This window comes from Hyperolius riggenbachi, chromosome 2, assembly GCF_040937935.1.
Source record: "Hyperolius riggenbachi isolate aHypRig1 chromosome 2, aHypRig1.pri, whole genome shotgun sequence".
NCBI lineage: Eukaryota > Metazoa > Chordata > Amphibia > Anura > Hyperoliidae > Hyperolius > Hyperolius riggenbachi.
Window position 1 is genome coordinate 33,783,265 of NC_090647.1, and position 16,523 is coordinate 33,799,787.

A 16,523-nucleotide genomic window follows, 5' to 3' on the forward strand; every position below is an offset into this window, starting at 1 on the left:
TCATCATACACACATGATTTAACTGACATTCATCTGCAGATCAGATCCACCAGGATGGATTTTCAGATCTGCAGATCTGCAGATGAATGTCAGTTAAATCATGTGTGTATGATGATCTGCAGATCTCATAGACTATCATTGCAATTTGCAGGAATGGATTTTTGGCAGGAACAGATCTTTTGCAGATACTGATCTTTTGTGTCTGTACAGCATCTGTGTGTGCAGCATCTTGCAAAGATTTTTTTCTGATGGGGAGTTCAGCTCCATAGAAAAGACTGTGTAGAGTATGGCTCTTATACTACAGGAAGGGTGGTAAGATTGGTCTGTGATCTTTCATTTTCCAAAGACTATGGTCTGATGTCTGTATGTGGCCTAAGGGTGCATTTTCCACTAGTGCGGTGCGGAATCGCTGCGTATTCTCCGTGGACGAATTCGCATGCAGGAGCAAAATCGCATGCGGTTGTATGCAAATTTTACTGCGAATTCGCATATGATTTCGCATGGATGACGCTGTGTGCGAATTTAACCATGGCAGTGCCTGTGTGCTTTTTTATTGATTTCATGAGAAATCGTATGCGAATTCGCATGAAAATTCGCATAGAAAAACGCCATGCGAATTCCCTATTAAATACATTGTATGCGAATCGCATGCGTTGTCCGAATTTGGATGGCTCTGCTGTGCAGATTTTTCCTGCACAAGAAAACGCTCCGTTTTCCTGACAAGTGGACACAGGCTCATTCACTTGTATTGGTTATGCGAATTTGCATGCGGGGAACGCATGCAAATTCGCGTTAGTGGAAACGCACCCCCACTCATAGATCCACATCTACTCCTCATCAACTTACAGCTGCCTGGTCAGCATAATCTGTCTGAAGCCACACCTCTTCAACAGATTCTGAAACCCAGGGTATTCTGTCACTAGGGAGGTGTGGCCGCAGCTGACTAACTCACTCACCCTGGTAAGGCCATGTTATTAAAAGTGGAGTGGTTCAGACTCAAATGAAAAAGTAGATTTTCCCAATTTTTATTTTTTTGCAAAAATGATTGTAAAGTACTTGTTCTTTTTTTATTTGTTGTTTTTTATTGGGGGGGGGGAGATGTTTGTCGATTTTGATCAAATTTCCTTTTTTTTATTTTTTGCTTAATACTTTGGTTGCTATTATTTGAATTTTGTTGCAAGATCGAGCTCAACAGAATGATTGAATTGAAAAGGTGGCTACGCACAAGTCTATATTTTATATTTCTTTTCAATTTGAGAATTGTAGTCATTTTTTTCTGATTGTAACATTTAAAAAACCTAACCCATGTATCACACGTGTGTTACATTTTTCCCCAATTCTGAAAAAAGAAAAATGCTTGCGTCTTTAAATCAAGAAATTGACAATCTACCATACATCATTCAATTTTCATAAAGATTAACCAGAAAATCAACCACTTCCTATTGACTTCTATCGATAATAACTGCAAATTCAATCCGATTTCTCAAATTTAAAAAAAATGTTGAAAAGGATAGGTTGATTCCAAAAAAATGAAAGTTGTTTTTTTTTGTTCGACTCAAGAAATCTGATAGGATTTCCCAAGTTGATTGGGAGTGGTGGATATTTCTGATCAATGTTTTAGGATAGATTGTAAATATCTTGATATATGTACTCAAGCAATTTTTTCGAAGTAAATTTAATTATTTATTCACAAACTAGTGACCTAAGCCGGTTGAAAGGTAGGCTCTAGGTCTGTCACCGCCACCACAAGTCAACGCGCCTGCCCGCCCACCGCACGTGCACACACCCGCTTGGCCCATCCTGCTCCTGTCCCACCAGTTGTCTGTGCGGCACATGTGCAGTAGCGCAAACGCACTGACAGAGACAGGGAAAGGACGCAGAGACACAGGGATTATTATATAGGATGGGAAAATATGTAACACACGTGTATGATATATTGGTCAGATTTTTCAAACGTTATAATTAATCGAAACAATGTATTGTAATTCTCAAATTGAAAAAAATATAAAAAATAGAAATGTAATCATATGTGGACATAGAAAGTAGGCATATCAAACTGAATTCACATGGCACTTCAGACAGCCATTAACATGTTACACAAAATTAAAGATAGCTGCCCAGTTACAAGAGACGTTATACTGCAGGTGCATGTGCGTATACTGTAAGACACTAACATTCCACAGTGTTTCTAACTGGCAGATAGGAGTGACAAAAGTCTGCTGCCAGTTGCTGGGTTAGGCCTTTTTTCCACAAGCAGCTTAAAGTGGACCTGAATTCTTGCGCAGTACCCAAGGAAAACACAGAGAGAAATGCACCGTGTGTTTTTAGAGAGAAGAGCCTGTCTTAATTCCCCCTCATCTGTAAGGCCTGGTGCACACCAAAAAACGCTAGCAGATCCGCAAAATGCTAGCAGATTTTGAAACGCTTTTTCTTATTTTTCTGCAGCGTTTCAGCTAGCGTTTTGCGGTTTTGTGTAGCGGTTTTGGTATAGTAGATTTCATGTATTGTTACAGTAAAGCTGTTACTGAACAGCTACTGTAACAAAAAACGCCTGGCAAACCGCTCTGAAGTGCCGTTTTTCAGAGCGGTTTGCGGTTTTCCTATACTTAGCATTGAGGCAGAAACGCATCCGCAATCCAAAATCTGCAGCAGCCCGGGAGTATGCGCTTCTGCAAAACGCCTCCCGCTCTGGTGTGCACAAGCCCATTGAAATACATTACCCTAGCAGATCCGCACCCGCAAGCGGATCGCAAACTGCAGCCGAACCGCTCTGGTGTGCACTAGGCCTAAGTGATCCCAATTGAAGTGTAATTTGAGCTCTCAGCTGCATCAGCAGAGAAATTCAGCAGTCTCTGCAGACACCGCTTATATGTAAACAGAATTTTAACCCTTTCTCTGCTTCCATGAAAGCAGGAAGAAGACACACTGCAGATTATTGCAATATTTGTATCAGTAACAAATGTTTTTCTTTAAAGATTATTATGCTGTTGCTTACCTTTTAGAGCAGTGGAGGGAGCATGCGTGGCTCGGCCCTACGCACACCCCGACACGCTCCTGTCCCCAGGAGTATTCTGCGCCTGCGCAGTAGTATAGATCGCTCCTGGGCACGGGAGCACGGCGGGGTGCGCACAACCGTGCCGCGCATACGCAGAAACACCACAACTGGCCGCGACTGACCAGACTACCGGGAACGATTGTAAGAGAACGGAGGGGCCAAGGATGTCTGCAAAAGACTCCAGGGAGCTCATGGGGTTGGAGGAAGCCCCAGCTAAATAAAAATAAGCCCACACATGCCATCTCAGTTACACTTTAAATGGAAGGTCTGAGCACCATAAAAATAAAAAATCCACTTACCTCGGGGCTTCCCCCAGCCCCCTGCATCTGTCCTGTGCCCTCGCTGCAGCTCCAGTGGCTCCCGGTGTCCTCCGGTGCAGATGCCGACCTCGCCAGGTTGGCATCTGGTTCAGCTCCTGCGCTTCAGCATGTGGCTCACTGGTCGCGCTGACGTCATCTGGACAGTACTGCGCAGGCACAGATCTACTACACCTGCGCAGTAAAGTCCGGATGATGTCAGTGCGACTCTGAGAGCTGCTCGCGCAGGCGCGGTAGGCATCTTGCGCCGGACGGGCCCCCCGGGCCACTGGCTGTGAGTGGAGCTGCGGCGAGGGTGCAGGACGGCTGGCAGGGGCTGGAGGAAGCCCCGGGTAAGTGGATATTTTTAGCGTGCTCGGATGTGTCCTTTAAAGCGGACCCAAACCAAACATTTTTTTAATTCAAAATATTTAGTTGCACCACTCTGACACATACAACGATAAATAAACACTCCTTCAAGCCTATGAGCATTTCAGTGCATGCTTTTCACCCTTCTCTTTTCATAACTAGGGTTATAGAGGTGGCAGCCATTAGCAATTTCTCCTTTGCCTGACACCACCTACTCCACCAGTCTGCCGGACTCTGTCCCGGCAATATGAAAGGAAGGGAGGGGTTCCTCCAATAAATGTAAAATATTTTATATTTGTCATCATGCAGCTGAAAAAGGCTGCTATTTATTATTATAATTTAGAAAATAGATTTTATTTCTGAAATCCTGTATTTTTAACTTGGGTCCACTTTAAGAATATGGATGGTCAAATAGGTACTGATAAATTCCAAGCTGATGGTAATGTTATTTCTACTTATCAAATGCAGCAGCTGGACTTAAGGTGCCCATTAACATTACAATTTTCAGGGAAGATTTGCCGACCGATCATATAAATACGATTGGAATTAAAATTTCACAATATTCCAATTTTTTGCACCACCAATGAGCCGGTACGGGCGGTCCCCTACTTACACACAGGTAACATTCCGAGAGTTTGAAAGTTGTATTTGTATGTAAGTTGAGTCCTGTGTTAACCATACTTTAGGGTAGGAACACACTAGGCAGAAACGCTAGCGTTCCAGAAAACGTGCAAGTCAAGTCAATGGAATGCATGGAAAATGTGTATGTGTTCTGCAATGTGAGTTTTTTAAATCGCAGGACTTGCTCATATTTTCCAAAACGCATCTAAAATGCACATAATGAATGTCAGTGCACTTTTTAATGCGTTTAAAAAAAAGAAAAGAAAAAAGTTTTAGGATGCATCTTCGCTTCCCTTTCTAGAGATTAGCATAAAATTCATATCAAAAACGCATACAAAACGATTATGTGATTTACATATGCGAACCTCAATTGCATTAAAACGCATGCAAAATGCAAGAAAACCGCTTGTGCAAAACAAAAACGCACGCAAAATGCACCGAAAATGCACACACGCATATGCAGCAAAGCGCTAAAACTTTCACTCACTGCCTAGTGTGTTCCTACCCTCTGTGAAACATGGATAAATGCTTTACTTTTACATATACAGTAAATGACATATAAACAATGTATGACACACTGTATATGGATGTGAACATATAAACAATGTATTTGGGTTGTTTTCAACATGCTTTAAATGAAACTAATGATCTCAGTTATAACCCAGATGTGTACAGTTCTGTAGCAGTGTGATGTACGCTGGGATACTGACACTGGTCTTTGAGAAAATGGCCGCTGCTGCAGCAGCCTGGCTTCCTCTAGTGCCCAGTGTGCGGCAGGCAGTGACGTCACACACACAGAGGCTGCAGGCAGGCAGGGTGGAGGTGAGTTCAGTCCCAGCAGATCTTTGTGATGAAGGTGCTGCTGTAAATCTTGGGACAGGCTGGTGTCATTGTCCTGTATGTGGCAGCAGTGGCCTCTGGCTGTTATTACAGAGATTTCTGTGTGTTGTTATTGCTGTGTTTATCTCTAGCACTGGGGTCCTGTGTTGGGCAGCATCAGCCAGGGGAGTGCAGATAGCCTGGGACACTATAGCACTATTTGTAGCTGGTAATGCTGCAGCTCCAGTCATGTAGTGCAGATAGTTTATTATCTCCTGAGCTGTGTGTCTCTTCCTGCTATTTCCTCTCTCCTCCCCGTTGTTTATCACCTCTTCCTCTATTTCATCATTTTTTATTCTTCTTTTTCCTTTTATGCTCAATCTCTCCTCTCCTTTATCTCTCTCTGATACATATCCTAGTAACTTTACTCCTGAGTATTCAAACCTTAGCAAGAATATATATTTACAGAGAACCCGTAATCAAGGATTAAACTCCATCCCAATCAGTAGCTGATACACCCTTTCCCATGAGAAATCTTTTCCTTTTCTCAAATAGATCAGGGGGGTCTGTATGGCTGATATTGTGGTGAAGCCCCTCCCACAGTGTGATGTCAGGACCATGGTGCTGACATCACATGGTACACACTGTGATTATACCTTCACCTGTCCTGATGCCTGTCGCTCCCCCTGTTATCACTAAGGCCTGGTTCACATTAGCGTTCCCTGTCCGGATCCGCCTGATCGGATCCGGACCGTATACTGTACAAACGGAACGTACGTTCCGCATAGCAATGCAAAGTCTATGCGGACGTTCACATGCGTACGCTCCGTACAGAACGGAGCCGGATGGGATCCGGACACTTTTCCAACATGCGCAATTTTTCGGGTCCGGATCATCTGGCCCACGCACCCGGATCGGAGCCTGACTGCACCATCCGGAAATAGAAACCTATGGGGAACGGAAAGCACAGAACACACAGGATGCAAACACCTGACGTTCTACCCCACTTCCTATGCGTATTCTAGTGGCCATTTCGGATGGGGACACATGGGCAGCAGTGGAGCAGCAGTGACAGACGTGCTGGAGCTGTTTGGCAGTATGTCGGAGGTGGAGGTGAGGCCTAAACAGCGGAGGACCTGATTCTACAGGTGCACCAGGTGCACCTTCTGCTGGCCCCAACAATTTTATTAGTAATTTCGCTGTTTTTACCACACGGATCCGGATGGCAGCCTGATACATTCCTGATGCAAACGGACCGGATCCGGATCAGGTCCTGATCGGATCCGGTCCGTTTGCATGCCAAAACGCAAGTGTGAACGGGGCCTTATGCTCCCGCATTATTGCTAAAAATACATCATGCACAGAGCTCTCCCAGGCAACGGGCGAACGCAGTAAGAGGCACGCAGCCCAGTCAGCGCCTGCGCAGTAAAGCCCGGCTCCAGCAACCCAGAAGAGGGTCTTGGGGGGCTTTTAGCTATAATGCGGAGGGCAGAAAGGAGAACTGGAAGGGGGGAGTATATGCGTGACATCTGGTATCCTTAAAGCATCCAGCATACAAGAAAATACCCCAAATAAGTTTGATATTATTTCTCTACTCATGTTTTTGTACTTTTTAAATTGCTAAGTGCTGGAAAGTTCGATTTTAGATAAGATATGCAGGAATAAAACCAACAAACGTTGATTCCGATAATTGAATTACTTAGGTCCGTTTTCCAGTAGCTGCGATTTGCTTCAGAGAGCAGATCGCAGCTGCTTGCCAATCAAAATGGGCTCTGTGATAACCTGGAAATCGCGGTGCTCATTGCCCATTATTGCATGTCGGTTTTTCCCCCGAATCGCAATAGTCGGGCTGTGCAATTCTCACCTCGATCGTACTCCGTTCCTGCTATACTGCACAATAGCAGGTAGTGGAATTTGTGGGCTGTGATCGCGCTTCCCAGCGGAAAAGGACCCTAACTGTGTATGGTTCACTGCAAGCTTTCGAAACATTAAAGGGGTTCTATGGGGGGGGGAGGAGTTGAAAATAAAAACAGACAATTACCTGGGGCTTCTTTCAGCCCCCTGTAGCTGAAATGTCCCGCTCCGTCCTCCTCCGATCCGCCGTTCCCCGCCGCCGGCACTGGGCAATTATTCGTCTAACAAGACGAATAATGTGCGCTCCCGTTTGCGTCATCGGAAGCTTACTGTGCAGGCGCAGTATGAAGTTTTAGTTGTACTGTGCCTGCGCAGTATGCGTCCGATGTCGGCCGCGCAGCCGCAGTTGAACCGGGGCCGGTGGCGGGGAATGGCAAATCGGAAGAGGACGGCGCAGGACATTACAGCTACAGGGGGCTGATAGAAGCTAACAGTGAAAGTAATGCACAATGAGTTTTTTCAACAGATAGATGGCTCAATAGATTATTTCCGACAGGTCCGATCTGATTTTTGATCGATTTGTATAGAAGTGATCAGAAAAACAATCACACTCAGATTGGACCTGTCGTAAATTATGTATCGAGCCATCTGTCTGCCGAAAAAACTCATTGTGTATTCCCAGCCTAACATACATAGACTTCTATAAGATTCTGTAGGCTACTCAGCAAGCTGACACTACAGCACGCAGTCTTACCTCCTTTGAAATGTTAAGCTACATCTACACGTGCCGATGACGTGCCAATGTTACTTATCAATCGAGCCGCTGATGTGGCTCAATTGATAAGATCCGACAGGTCGGATCTTGCCACCACCGATTCCCTGCTCGTTCCCCGCGAGGGGACAATGGCAGGGAATCGAGCGGAAGATAAGCTGGGACGAGCGAGGAATCGAATCCGGCGCATGCGCGGCGCGCGGGGATGCGGAAGAGGCAATCCGGCGGCTAATCGAGCCGCCGGATCGCCTCGTGTAGATGAGGCTTTAAACTCCTGAGCGGTCTGGACAAGCTCAGCTCGTCCATTACCGCCGGAGGCTGCCGCTCAGGCCCTGCTGGGGCGATTCACGTCAAATAAAAAGGAGCACACGCAGCCGGGACTTTGCCAGCCGCGTGTGCTACCTGATCGCCGCCGCTCTGCGGCGATCCGCCGCGTGTAGCTGCGAAAGAGGGTCCCCCGAGCCCAGCGTAGCCGGAACAAACAGTTCTGGCCAGCGCTAAGGGCTGGATCGGAGGCGGCTGACGTCAGGACGTCGGCTGACGTCCATGACGTCACTCCGCTCGTCGCCATGTCGACGAGGTAAGCGAAACAAGGAAGGCCGCTCATTGCGGCCTTCCTTGTTACTTATGGTCGCCAGAGGCGATCAGACTAACGATTCCGGAGCGCCCTCTAGTGGGCTTTCATGCAGCCAACTTTCAGTTTATAAAAAAAAAAACCTCCCGCAGCCGCCCTGGCGATCTTAATAGAACGCCAGGGAGGTGAAAGACCTCAATGGAGAGATCTATTGAACCCTGGCAGCATTTGACAATACAGGTAAACACGGACAATAATCAACTTAAAGTGAACCTCCAGACTAAAAATCTATTCAGCAGCACTGAAAAGGCTTGGCGTTTCTTCGAAGAGGAACTGTCACGAAAATCCTAAAATTTAAAATACATACAAATAAGAAGTACATTTCTCCCAGAGTAAAATGAGCCATAAATTTCTTTTTTCTTATGTTGCTGTCACTTACAGTAAGTAGTAGAAATCTGACATTACTGACAGATTTTGGACTAGCCCATCTTCTCATAGGGGGGTTTTCTTTATTTTTAAAAGCACTTAGTGAATGGCCGTTGCTCCGTCCAACTCCCAAAACAGTGTGCAGCGAACAGGGAGACTGGCCAGCATCTGTATTATTCATTTTCAGGGAATGTCTTTATAAAGAATAAAGGCCATGCTGAGAATCCCCCATGAAGAGATGGACTAGCCCAAAAACTGTCGGTAATGTCAAATTTCTACTACCTACTGTAAGGAACAGCAACATAGGAGAAAAGTAATTTATGGCTCATTTTACTCTGGGAGAAATGTACTTCTTATTTGTATTTGTTTTAAATTTTAAGATTTTCGCGATAGTTCCTCTTTAAGGGGTGGTACACATTGGGGCGGTTCTTGAGTGCTTTGCTGATCGCCGGTGATCAGCAAAGCGCTGCTACAATGTCTCCCTATGGATAAAATCACACTGCAGCGGTTTCGATTTCGATCAATCACAAACGTGCTGCATGCAGCATTTTGGGGGCGATTGCTCTGTGATTACCGTTCTATTGAACAGGAATCACAAGCGCAAATTGCGCTGAATCGCAAAATTTTGCCTGCAAATCGTGATCGCAGGCAAAGCGCCGAGTGTGAACCAGCCCTAACAGTTTCTCGGCATCAAAACTTTGTTTTTCTTACCCAAGCCTCATTTTTAGCTGCACAGAAGAAATCTGCCCGGGCATTTTTCCCCTGATGCTGTGCAAAGCATGATGGGATTTCTGATATTGTTGTTCTCCTGCTGTTTTGTCGCATTTTTTTTTTTTTATTTGAAGCAGTAAACAATAATTGGATAAGGGGTATTTTTCTGTTTCATCTCTTTTCACTTCTATCTCTCTTTTTCTCCTTTATCCCTTTTTTAGCTTTGTCACACCTCTCACTTATCTCCCCTTTTCTCTCTCCTCTATTTTATTGCTTTATGTCATCTCTCTTCTTTCTCTTTCATCTTCGATCTCTTCTATTTCATCTCTTCTCTATTTCTCTTATTGCTATTTCTTTATCTTTGCCCACAGGAGCCACGTTTAATGCAAATAATAGTAATATTTGTGTGTTTGGCTTCCTAAGCCATCAGATAGTATATTTGGAACTCTGCCTTGACCTGGTCTTTGGAGTAACGGGTTTTGCCGGCGAGTCTCGGTTACACTTGGTAGCAGGCCGGGAGCATGAGCCAGGCATCCAATCAGCTCTCAGAGTATCACTAAGTCTCTCTCATCCTTCCTTTTCCAGTCATGTTCATCCACCAGGATCATGAGAAGATTTCAGAGTATTTACGCCACTCACTGACCACAAACAAGGACAAGATGGAGGTGACGGAGAAGATCTTGAATCTCACTCTGGAGATCATCTTCCTGCTGACCGGAGAGGTGAGGATGAGACTCCCGCTTTCTTGTGACCTCCTGGCTGGGGTTAGGGGGAGTGAGGGCACTCTGAGGTCACAGATGGGGACAGGATACTTCTTGGGTTTTACATTTTCAGGGAAACATAGAACAAAACAATGCGGAAAATCTGGCCTGTATGTATTAATAATGGTCTGTCATTAACCACTTCATCCCAATGCGTTTTTTCCATAACAGACAAGAGCGATTTTCACCTTTCAGTGCTCATCCCTTTCATTTGCCAATAGCTTAATCACTACTTATCACAATGAAATGATCTACATCTTGTTTTTTTCACCACCAATTAGGCTTTTTGGGGTTGATATTTGTTTTCAGTAATTACTTTATTTTCTATGCATTTTAAAGGGAGAAACAAGGAAAACATACACTATTTCTCCAATTTCATCCCCTATAGTTTTAATATAAACACTGCTACTGTACATAAAACCCACACATTGTATCTGCCTATTTGTCCTGGTTATCACACGATTTTAATTATGTCTACTACTACAAAGTATGGTGACAATATAGTATTTGGAAATAAAGGTGTATTTTTTTCTATTTTCTATGGTGTTTGTTTTTCACTAATCTCACGTGCACGCTCGTGGGAGTGCACGGGAGCGTGCATGCGCACAGCAGCAGCAGCACTGTTCGACTTTTAAAAACGGCTCAGAGCCATTAAGAGGCTCTAGCAGGACGTTTTTATAAGTCTGCTTGTCTTTAAGTGGTTAAAGAAAACCTGAAGCGAAAATAAACTTATGAGATAATAAATTGTATGTGTAGTACAGCTAAGAAATAGTACATTATCAGCAAAGAAAAGAGTTTCATAATGTTTTCCAGTACAGGAAGAGTTTAAAAAAAATTCAGTTGTTATCTATGCAAAAGAGCTTCTCTGAGCTTTTCCACCCACTGGGTGGGTCCTGTTTTCTGACGCATTTACACAGCCTAGAAACAGTGAGAGGCAGCTTGAGATAAGGTTTTACTGCAAGAAAGCTCAAATTATATTTCTGCTCTGTTTTATAGCTTAAAAGACAGAGTGTGGTTTTGAAACTGCAACTGTGACAGTCTGATATGTTATAAAAAAAAAACAAAAAAAAACTATGTAACTGAAAATAAAAAAAACTCTTTTGTTTGCTACTAATGTTTTATTCCTTATCCGTACTACACATACAACCAAGTCATTATATCATAAGGTTTTTTTTTTTTTTCGCCTTCAGGTTTGTTTTAACTGGTAAGAGATTGCAGCCTGGGTTATAACAGCCTGTAGTGATTGCTTGCATTTTTTTTTTTTTTGGCTGTGAGTGCATATAGTGATTACAATCACACACCGGCCTTTTACCAACCAACCCTTGCTATGATCTGATATGACCCAGAAGAGCCATATGGCCAAATCTAAACATCTGCAGCTTGTTTTGAGCCAGTGTGTGGACGTAGGAGTATGTATGGACAAACGTGCCTTCAGAACCTCCTCTACTATTCAAGAGAACCAGGCGTTGTCCATGATGTGGTTCTGCTATGGTGCCCAAAGTCTCTGTAGCTTTCTTCACTTTGACCTTGTCCTTAGCTATAGGGATAGCATTGGTGACTGGATAATTGATTTCTGTGAATGCATTTGTATGAACATGAGCATGTGAGTGTGCAAAGGGTTAACTGTCTTTGCCATTTTGCTGGCCACACCCCCTTTAGCACCTCCCCAATTACTTATTTAAATGACCTAACTTGAGGCGATGTGCCTGGATTTATGGTTGGTTTTTTTTTCTTGTTACTGACCCCTGTGGCCAGGGTTTTATCCAGAGCACTCCCTCCTTCCCCTTTGTGACTATTGTCAGCATGCACACAGCTTATGCTGGTGTATGCGCATGGTGCACATGGATACATTACGTTAGCTCCCTTGTGCGATTGGTAAGATGCGCTGTCTGTCCCAGGAGAGGAAGTTAGGATGTGTGCTCCTAATCCCTAGATAGGTTTGATGCAATGAATGTTTGCATGTCTGCACTATGCATGTTACAGGGCCAGAGTTAGGACACCTACTATTACCTGGGTACTTCTGCGCAGTGTAGGTGACTACGCAAGGGAATGCATTCTTTTGTAACTAAAACCCTGGATTTTGCATTAGCTGTAAGGATAACAGTGGTGCCTGGATGATTGATTCCTCTGAATGCAATTGTTTGAACATTTGCATGTGAGTGTGCAAAGAGTTAAAAAAATTTTTTTTGCTATTTCTCTGGCCCCACCCCCTTAAGCACCTATCCCAACTTAAGGCAATGTGCCTGGATCTATGTATTTTTTTTTCTTGTAACTGAACCTTGTGTCCAGAGTTTAATGCAGTGCACTCCCCCCTTCCCCTGTATGTTTTTTGTCAGCATGCACACAGCTTATGCTGGTGGATGTGCATGGTGCGCATGGATACATTTTGTTAGCTCCCTTGTGAATTTAGTTTGATGCTCTGTCCCAGGAGAGGACGTCAGGATGTGTGCTTCTTATCTTTGAATAGGTTTGATGCAATGAATGCTTGCATGTTTGCACTATGCATGTTACAGGGCCAGAGTTAGGACACCTACGTTTACCTGGGTACTTCTGCGCAGTGTAGGTAACTAAGCAAGAGAATGCATTCTTCTGTGAACTAAGACCCCGGCTTTTAACTTAGCTGTAGGGATAACAGTGGTGCCTGGATAACTGATTTCTGAGAATGTATTTATATGAATGTGTGCATGTAAGTGTGCAAAGGGTTAACTGTCTTTGACCTTGGCCTGCGTAACCTTTAGGCTGCATTCACAGTGGGACATTGTATTGTGATGTGATATTAAAGTCGCAACACAGCATTACAATGCAACGCAAAAAATGGTGGTATTGCACAATAACGCTGCATTACCATTGCATAGAGTAGGTACAGTAAAGCAGACAGGCAATGAAAAGTATGCTTCCCTGTACCTGGTAATATGTGCATTTATAGGTAAAGCACTGCAGCAGTATGTTACCATAATGCTACACGTTACAATGCAATGCTAACGTTGCACTGTGAACGTCCCATAGGATTAGCATTGCAGTGCGGTAAGCTGCGTTATAATGGCTTATAACGCAGCTCCGCAATGTCCCACTGTAAATGTAGCCTTCATTTTTATTATTATTATTTTCTATTGACACACATACCTGGACCCCCTCCGTATTCACTGCCAATTGGCACTTGCCGCAGTTGTTCTTTCACACAGCTGTATTCCTTAGTGCCGATGTACAGACATTGCACCAGGTATCCTCGGAGTAGAATAACCTCCTATATGGGGTCTCTCCTGCAGGACTTCATCCTTACGAAGAAGCCAGACGACCCCCCTGGAGAAAGCAATACGTCTTGTCCGTTAGATGGATCGCCCCAGCCTCACAGTCCCATCCTAGGTCCTCCGTCCGAACCTCCAAAACTGGAGGAATCTGAAGACTGTGACGTTCAAGAACACAATACTCTGCTACAGAGTCCAACGGAGGAGGTGGGTGACACAAACATAGCACAAATAATGGAATCTCCCTAGATATTCTGGTTAGAAACCTAAATAAATAAGGCCCAAAGAGGTCAATACATCTCCTGCTTTGGGGTACTCCGGGATGAGACCACTAGGGAATTATAGGGGGCTAAAATAGGCCAAAAAGCCATCCTACTGAAAAACTGCACTAATTATAATTTGCCTTCTTAACCACTTCCAGACCGCGGTAATTAAAATATATGCCCTGTGTTATGGCTGCTTATTCCTGCCAGGGCATAGATTTCAGTTACCACACCGCATGGACCTGGCATTGATCATGGGGGGGTCAGGAGTCATTGGTCACATGGTCACAAGCCAATGATTTTATCTGCTGACCGGTTCACAGAGCTCTGCTGTCACAGCGACAGCAGGGCGAATGAGCTACAGTGACAGGTGAGTGCCGCAATTGGCAATAGCAGCAGATCTGTGGGGTGAGACATCGGTAGGCCCATTTTTCGTACCAGCGGTCTCTGGTCCTGAAGTGGTTAGACAGAAGGCATTTGCAACAATTCAGCTTTAAGTGAGCAACTGGTTTCCCATGATGCATCGCTCCCATGTATACAAATCGTCTCTTTATGCCCCTGAAAGCCAGGCTGCACATCCAGATCCGCTGGTGCATAGGGAGCTTATAGCTAATACACTTTACAGAGCCACATCAACACAACAGTTCCAGATTGTATCATTAGCAATGTATATAATGCGAACCTATTTAACCACTTAACAACCGCCTAACGCCGATAGGCGTCGGCAGGTCGAAGTGGTGTTACCATGGAAACGGCCGTTCCATGTCAGTTCACAGAGGGTATCTCCGTGAACAGCCTGCAAGCCTCCAATCGCAGCTCGCAGGCGAAATGTGAACAAGCGGGGAAGAAATCCCCTGTGTTTACATCCTACGGCGCTGGAGATCGGTGATCCCCGGCCTCTGATTGGCCGGGGATCGCCGGCATCTGATAGGCTGAAGCCTATCAGAGGCGGCGCAGGACGGATCGCCATCCTGTGCCGCCCAGAAAGAGGAGGGGAGGGAGGGAAAGAGAGGGAGGCTGGGAATCGCTGTGGAGGGGGGCTTTGAGGAGCCCCTCCCCCCGCTACACGCAGGTAGCCGGCGGCCATCAGACCCCCCGAGCAGGACATCCCCCTAGTGGGGAAAAAAGGGGGGAAATCTGGTCGCCCTGCCTGCAAAATGATCTGTTCTGTGGGCTGAAGAGCCCACTCAGCACAGATCACAGCAAAATCCCCTGGTCCTTAAGTGGTTTTAAAACAAGCAACCATAGTGTGCGCTCCTCTACTCTATGCCTTTATGGCTGTACAGTTGTTCCGTTTGTTTTTCCTGGATCGCTCCTGTCTTTTAAGTGCGTGTGTCACTTTAAGTATAAAATATAGGGGATAATAACAGGGCGCTCTGCAGTAAGATACAGAAAAAACATAAAAATCATAAAACAATGTCCCTTAATACATAATTATTATCAAAGTCCACATAAAATTCCTCCCAGAGTCCTTAGGTATGAGAAAGTTCTCCCAATCTTCCTGTGGTAAATGGTTACACTATACGCTCACCAGATATTAGGGCTGCCCTTCTCAGGATCAGCAAGTAACGCCTCTGGCCCGGCCAGTATACAGGATCTTTACGTGTGGTCCTCTTTCCTTTCAAGTATTCCAAACATAAAAGACAGAAAGGCACTGCAATAGTGTGATACTGTATGGCTGGGGCATAAATAACTTCACCAGTGCTCCCAGTTGTTACCATGACACCCAGTGCTCCTTCACCATATACTCAATAAAGCTTCTCTCCACAAGTCATGGCTGACCCAGCACAGACCAGCAAGTAACGCTCTGCAGATACCATCAGCGTGTTCCTCCAAAACCGAGAATCCTATAGGTGGCCACTAATGATCCAATGTTTTTCATCCAATCTTACCAAATATATGTAGCAGAAGAGTAAGCAGTGACTATACTGAAAGAATATCATAGGCAGTCCCTTATATTACATAGAAATGGTAAGATTGGATGAAAAATATTGGCTCATTAGTGGCCACCTTAAGACTCAAATATGGCCAACATAGTGTAAAACCGCTTTTTATTTAAAAAATGAAAAGGCACTTACAAAGTTTCTGAAAATCAATGCGCAAATCAGTTTTTCCTTGAGCTCACTCAGCGTCCCTCCCTCTTTAGGCTCCGCCCAACTATTTTCGTCCCTTGACTCATCAGCCCCAACAACTGGGAGCACTGGTGACGTTTATTTATGCCCCAGCCATACAGTATCACACTATTGCAGTGCCTTTCTGACTTTTATGTGTGGAATACTCGAAAGGAAAGAGGACCACACGTAAAGATCCTGTGTACTGGCCGGGCCAGAGGCATTGCTTGCTGATCCTGAGAAGGGCAGCCCTAATATCTGGTGAGCGTATAGTATAACCATTTACCACAGGAAGATTGGGAGAACTTTCTCATACCTAAGGACTCTGGGAGGAATTTTATGTGGACTTTGATAATGTTTATGTATTAAAGCGGTATTGTCACCATAAAAATCAAATTTCAACAGCAACTGGTCTGAGTGTATTAACCACCCTGGCGTTCTATTAAGATCGCCAGGGCAGCTGCGGGAGGGTTTTTTTTAAATTTAAAAAAAACTATTTCATGCAGCCAACTGAAAGTTGGCTGCATGAAAGCCCACTAGAGGGCGCTCCGGAGGCGTTCTTCCGATCGCCTCCGGCGCCCAGAATAAACAAGGAAGGCCGCAATGAGCGGCCTTCCTTGTTTTGCTTAGATCATCGCCATAGCGA

The 16,523-nt window shown here is 44.8% G+C and overlaps 1 protein-coding gene across 1 annotated transcript in view; it reads left to right on the forward strand.

The window, feature by feature from the left end:
* Positions 1-5,123: 5,123 nt before the first annotated feature.
* Positions 5,124-16,523, forward strand: part of LOC137543407 (zinc finger protein 436-like) — a 30,026-nt gene continuing 18,626 nt past the window's right edge. Inside the window, exons 1-3 of the mRNA XM_068264680.1 lie at positions 5,124-5,163; positions 10,083-10,219; positions 13,525-13,710. Coding sequence (XP_068120781.1) covers positions 10,085-10,219; positions 13,525-13,710 — 321 coding nt within the window. The 5' untranslated portion in view covers positions 5,124-5,163; positions 10,083-10,084. The remainder of the gene's footprint in view (positions 5,164-10,082; positions 10,220-13,524; positions 13,711-16,523) is intronic.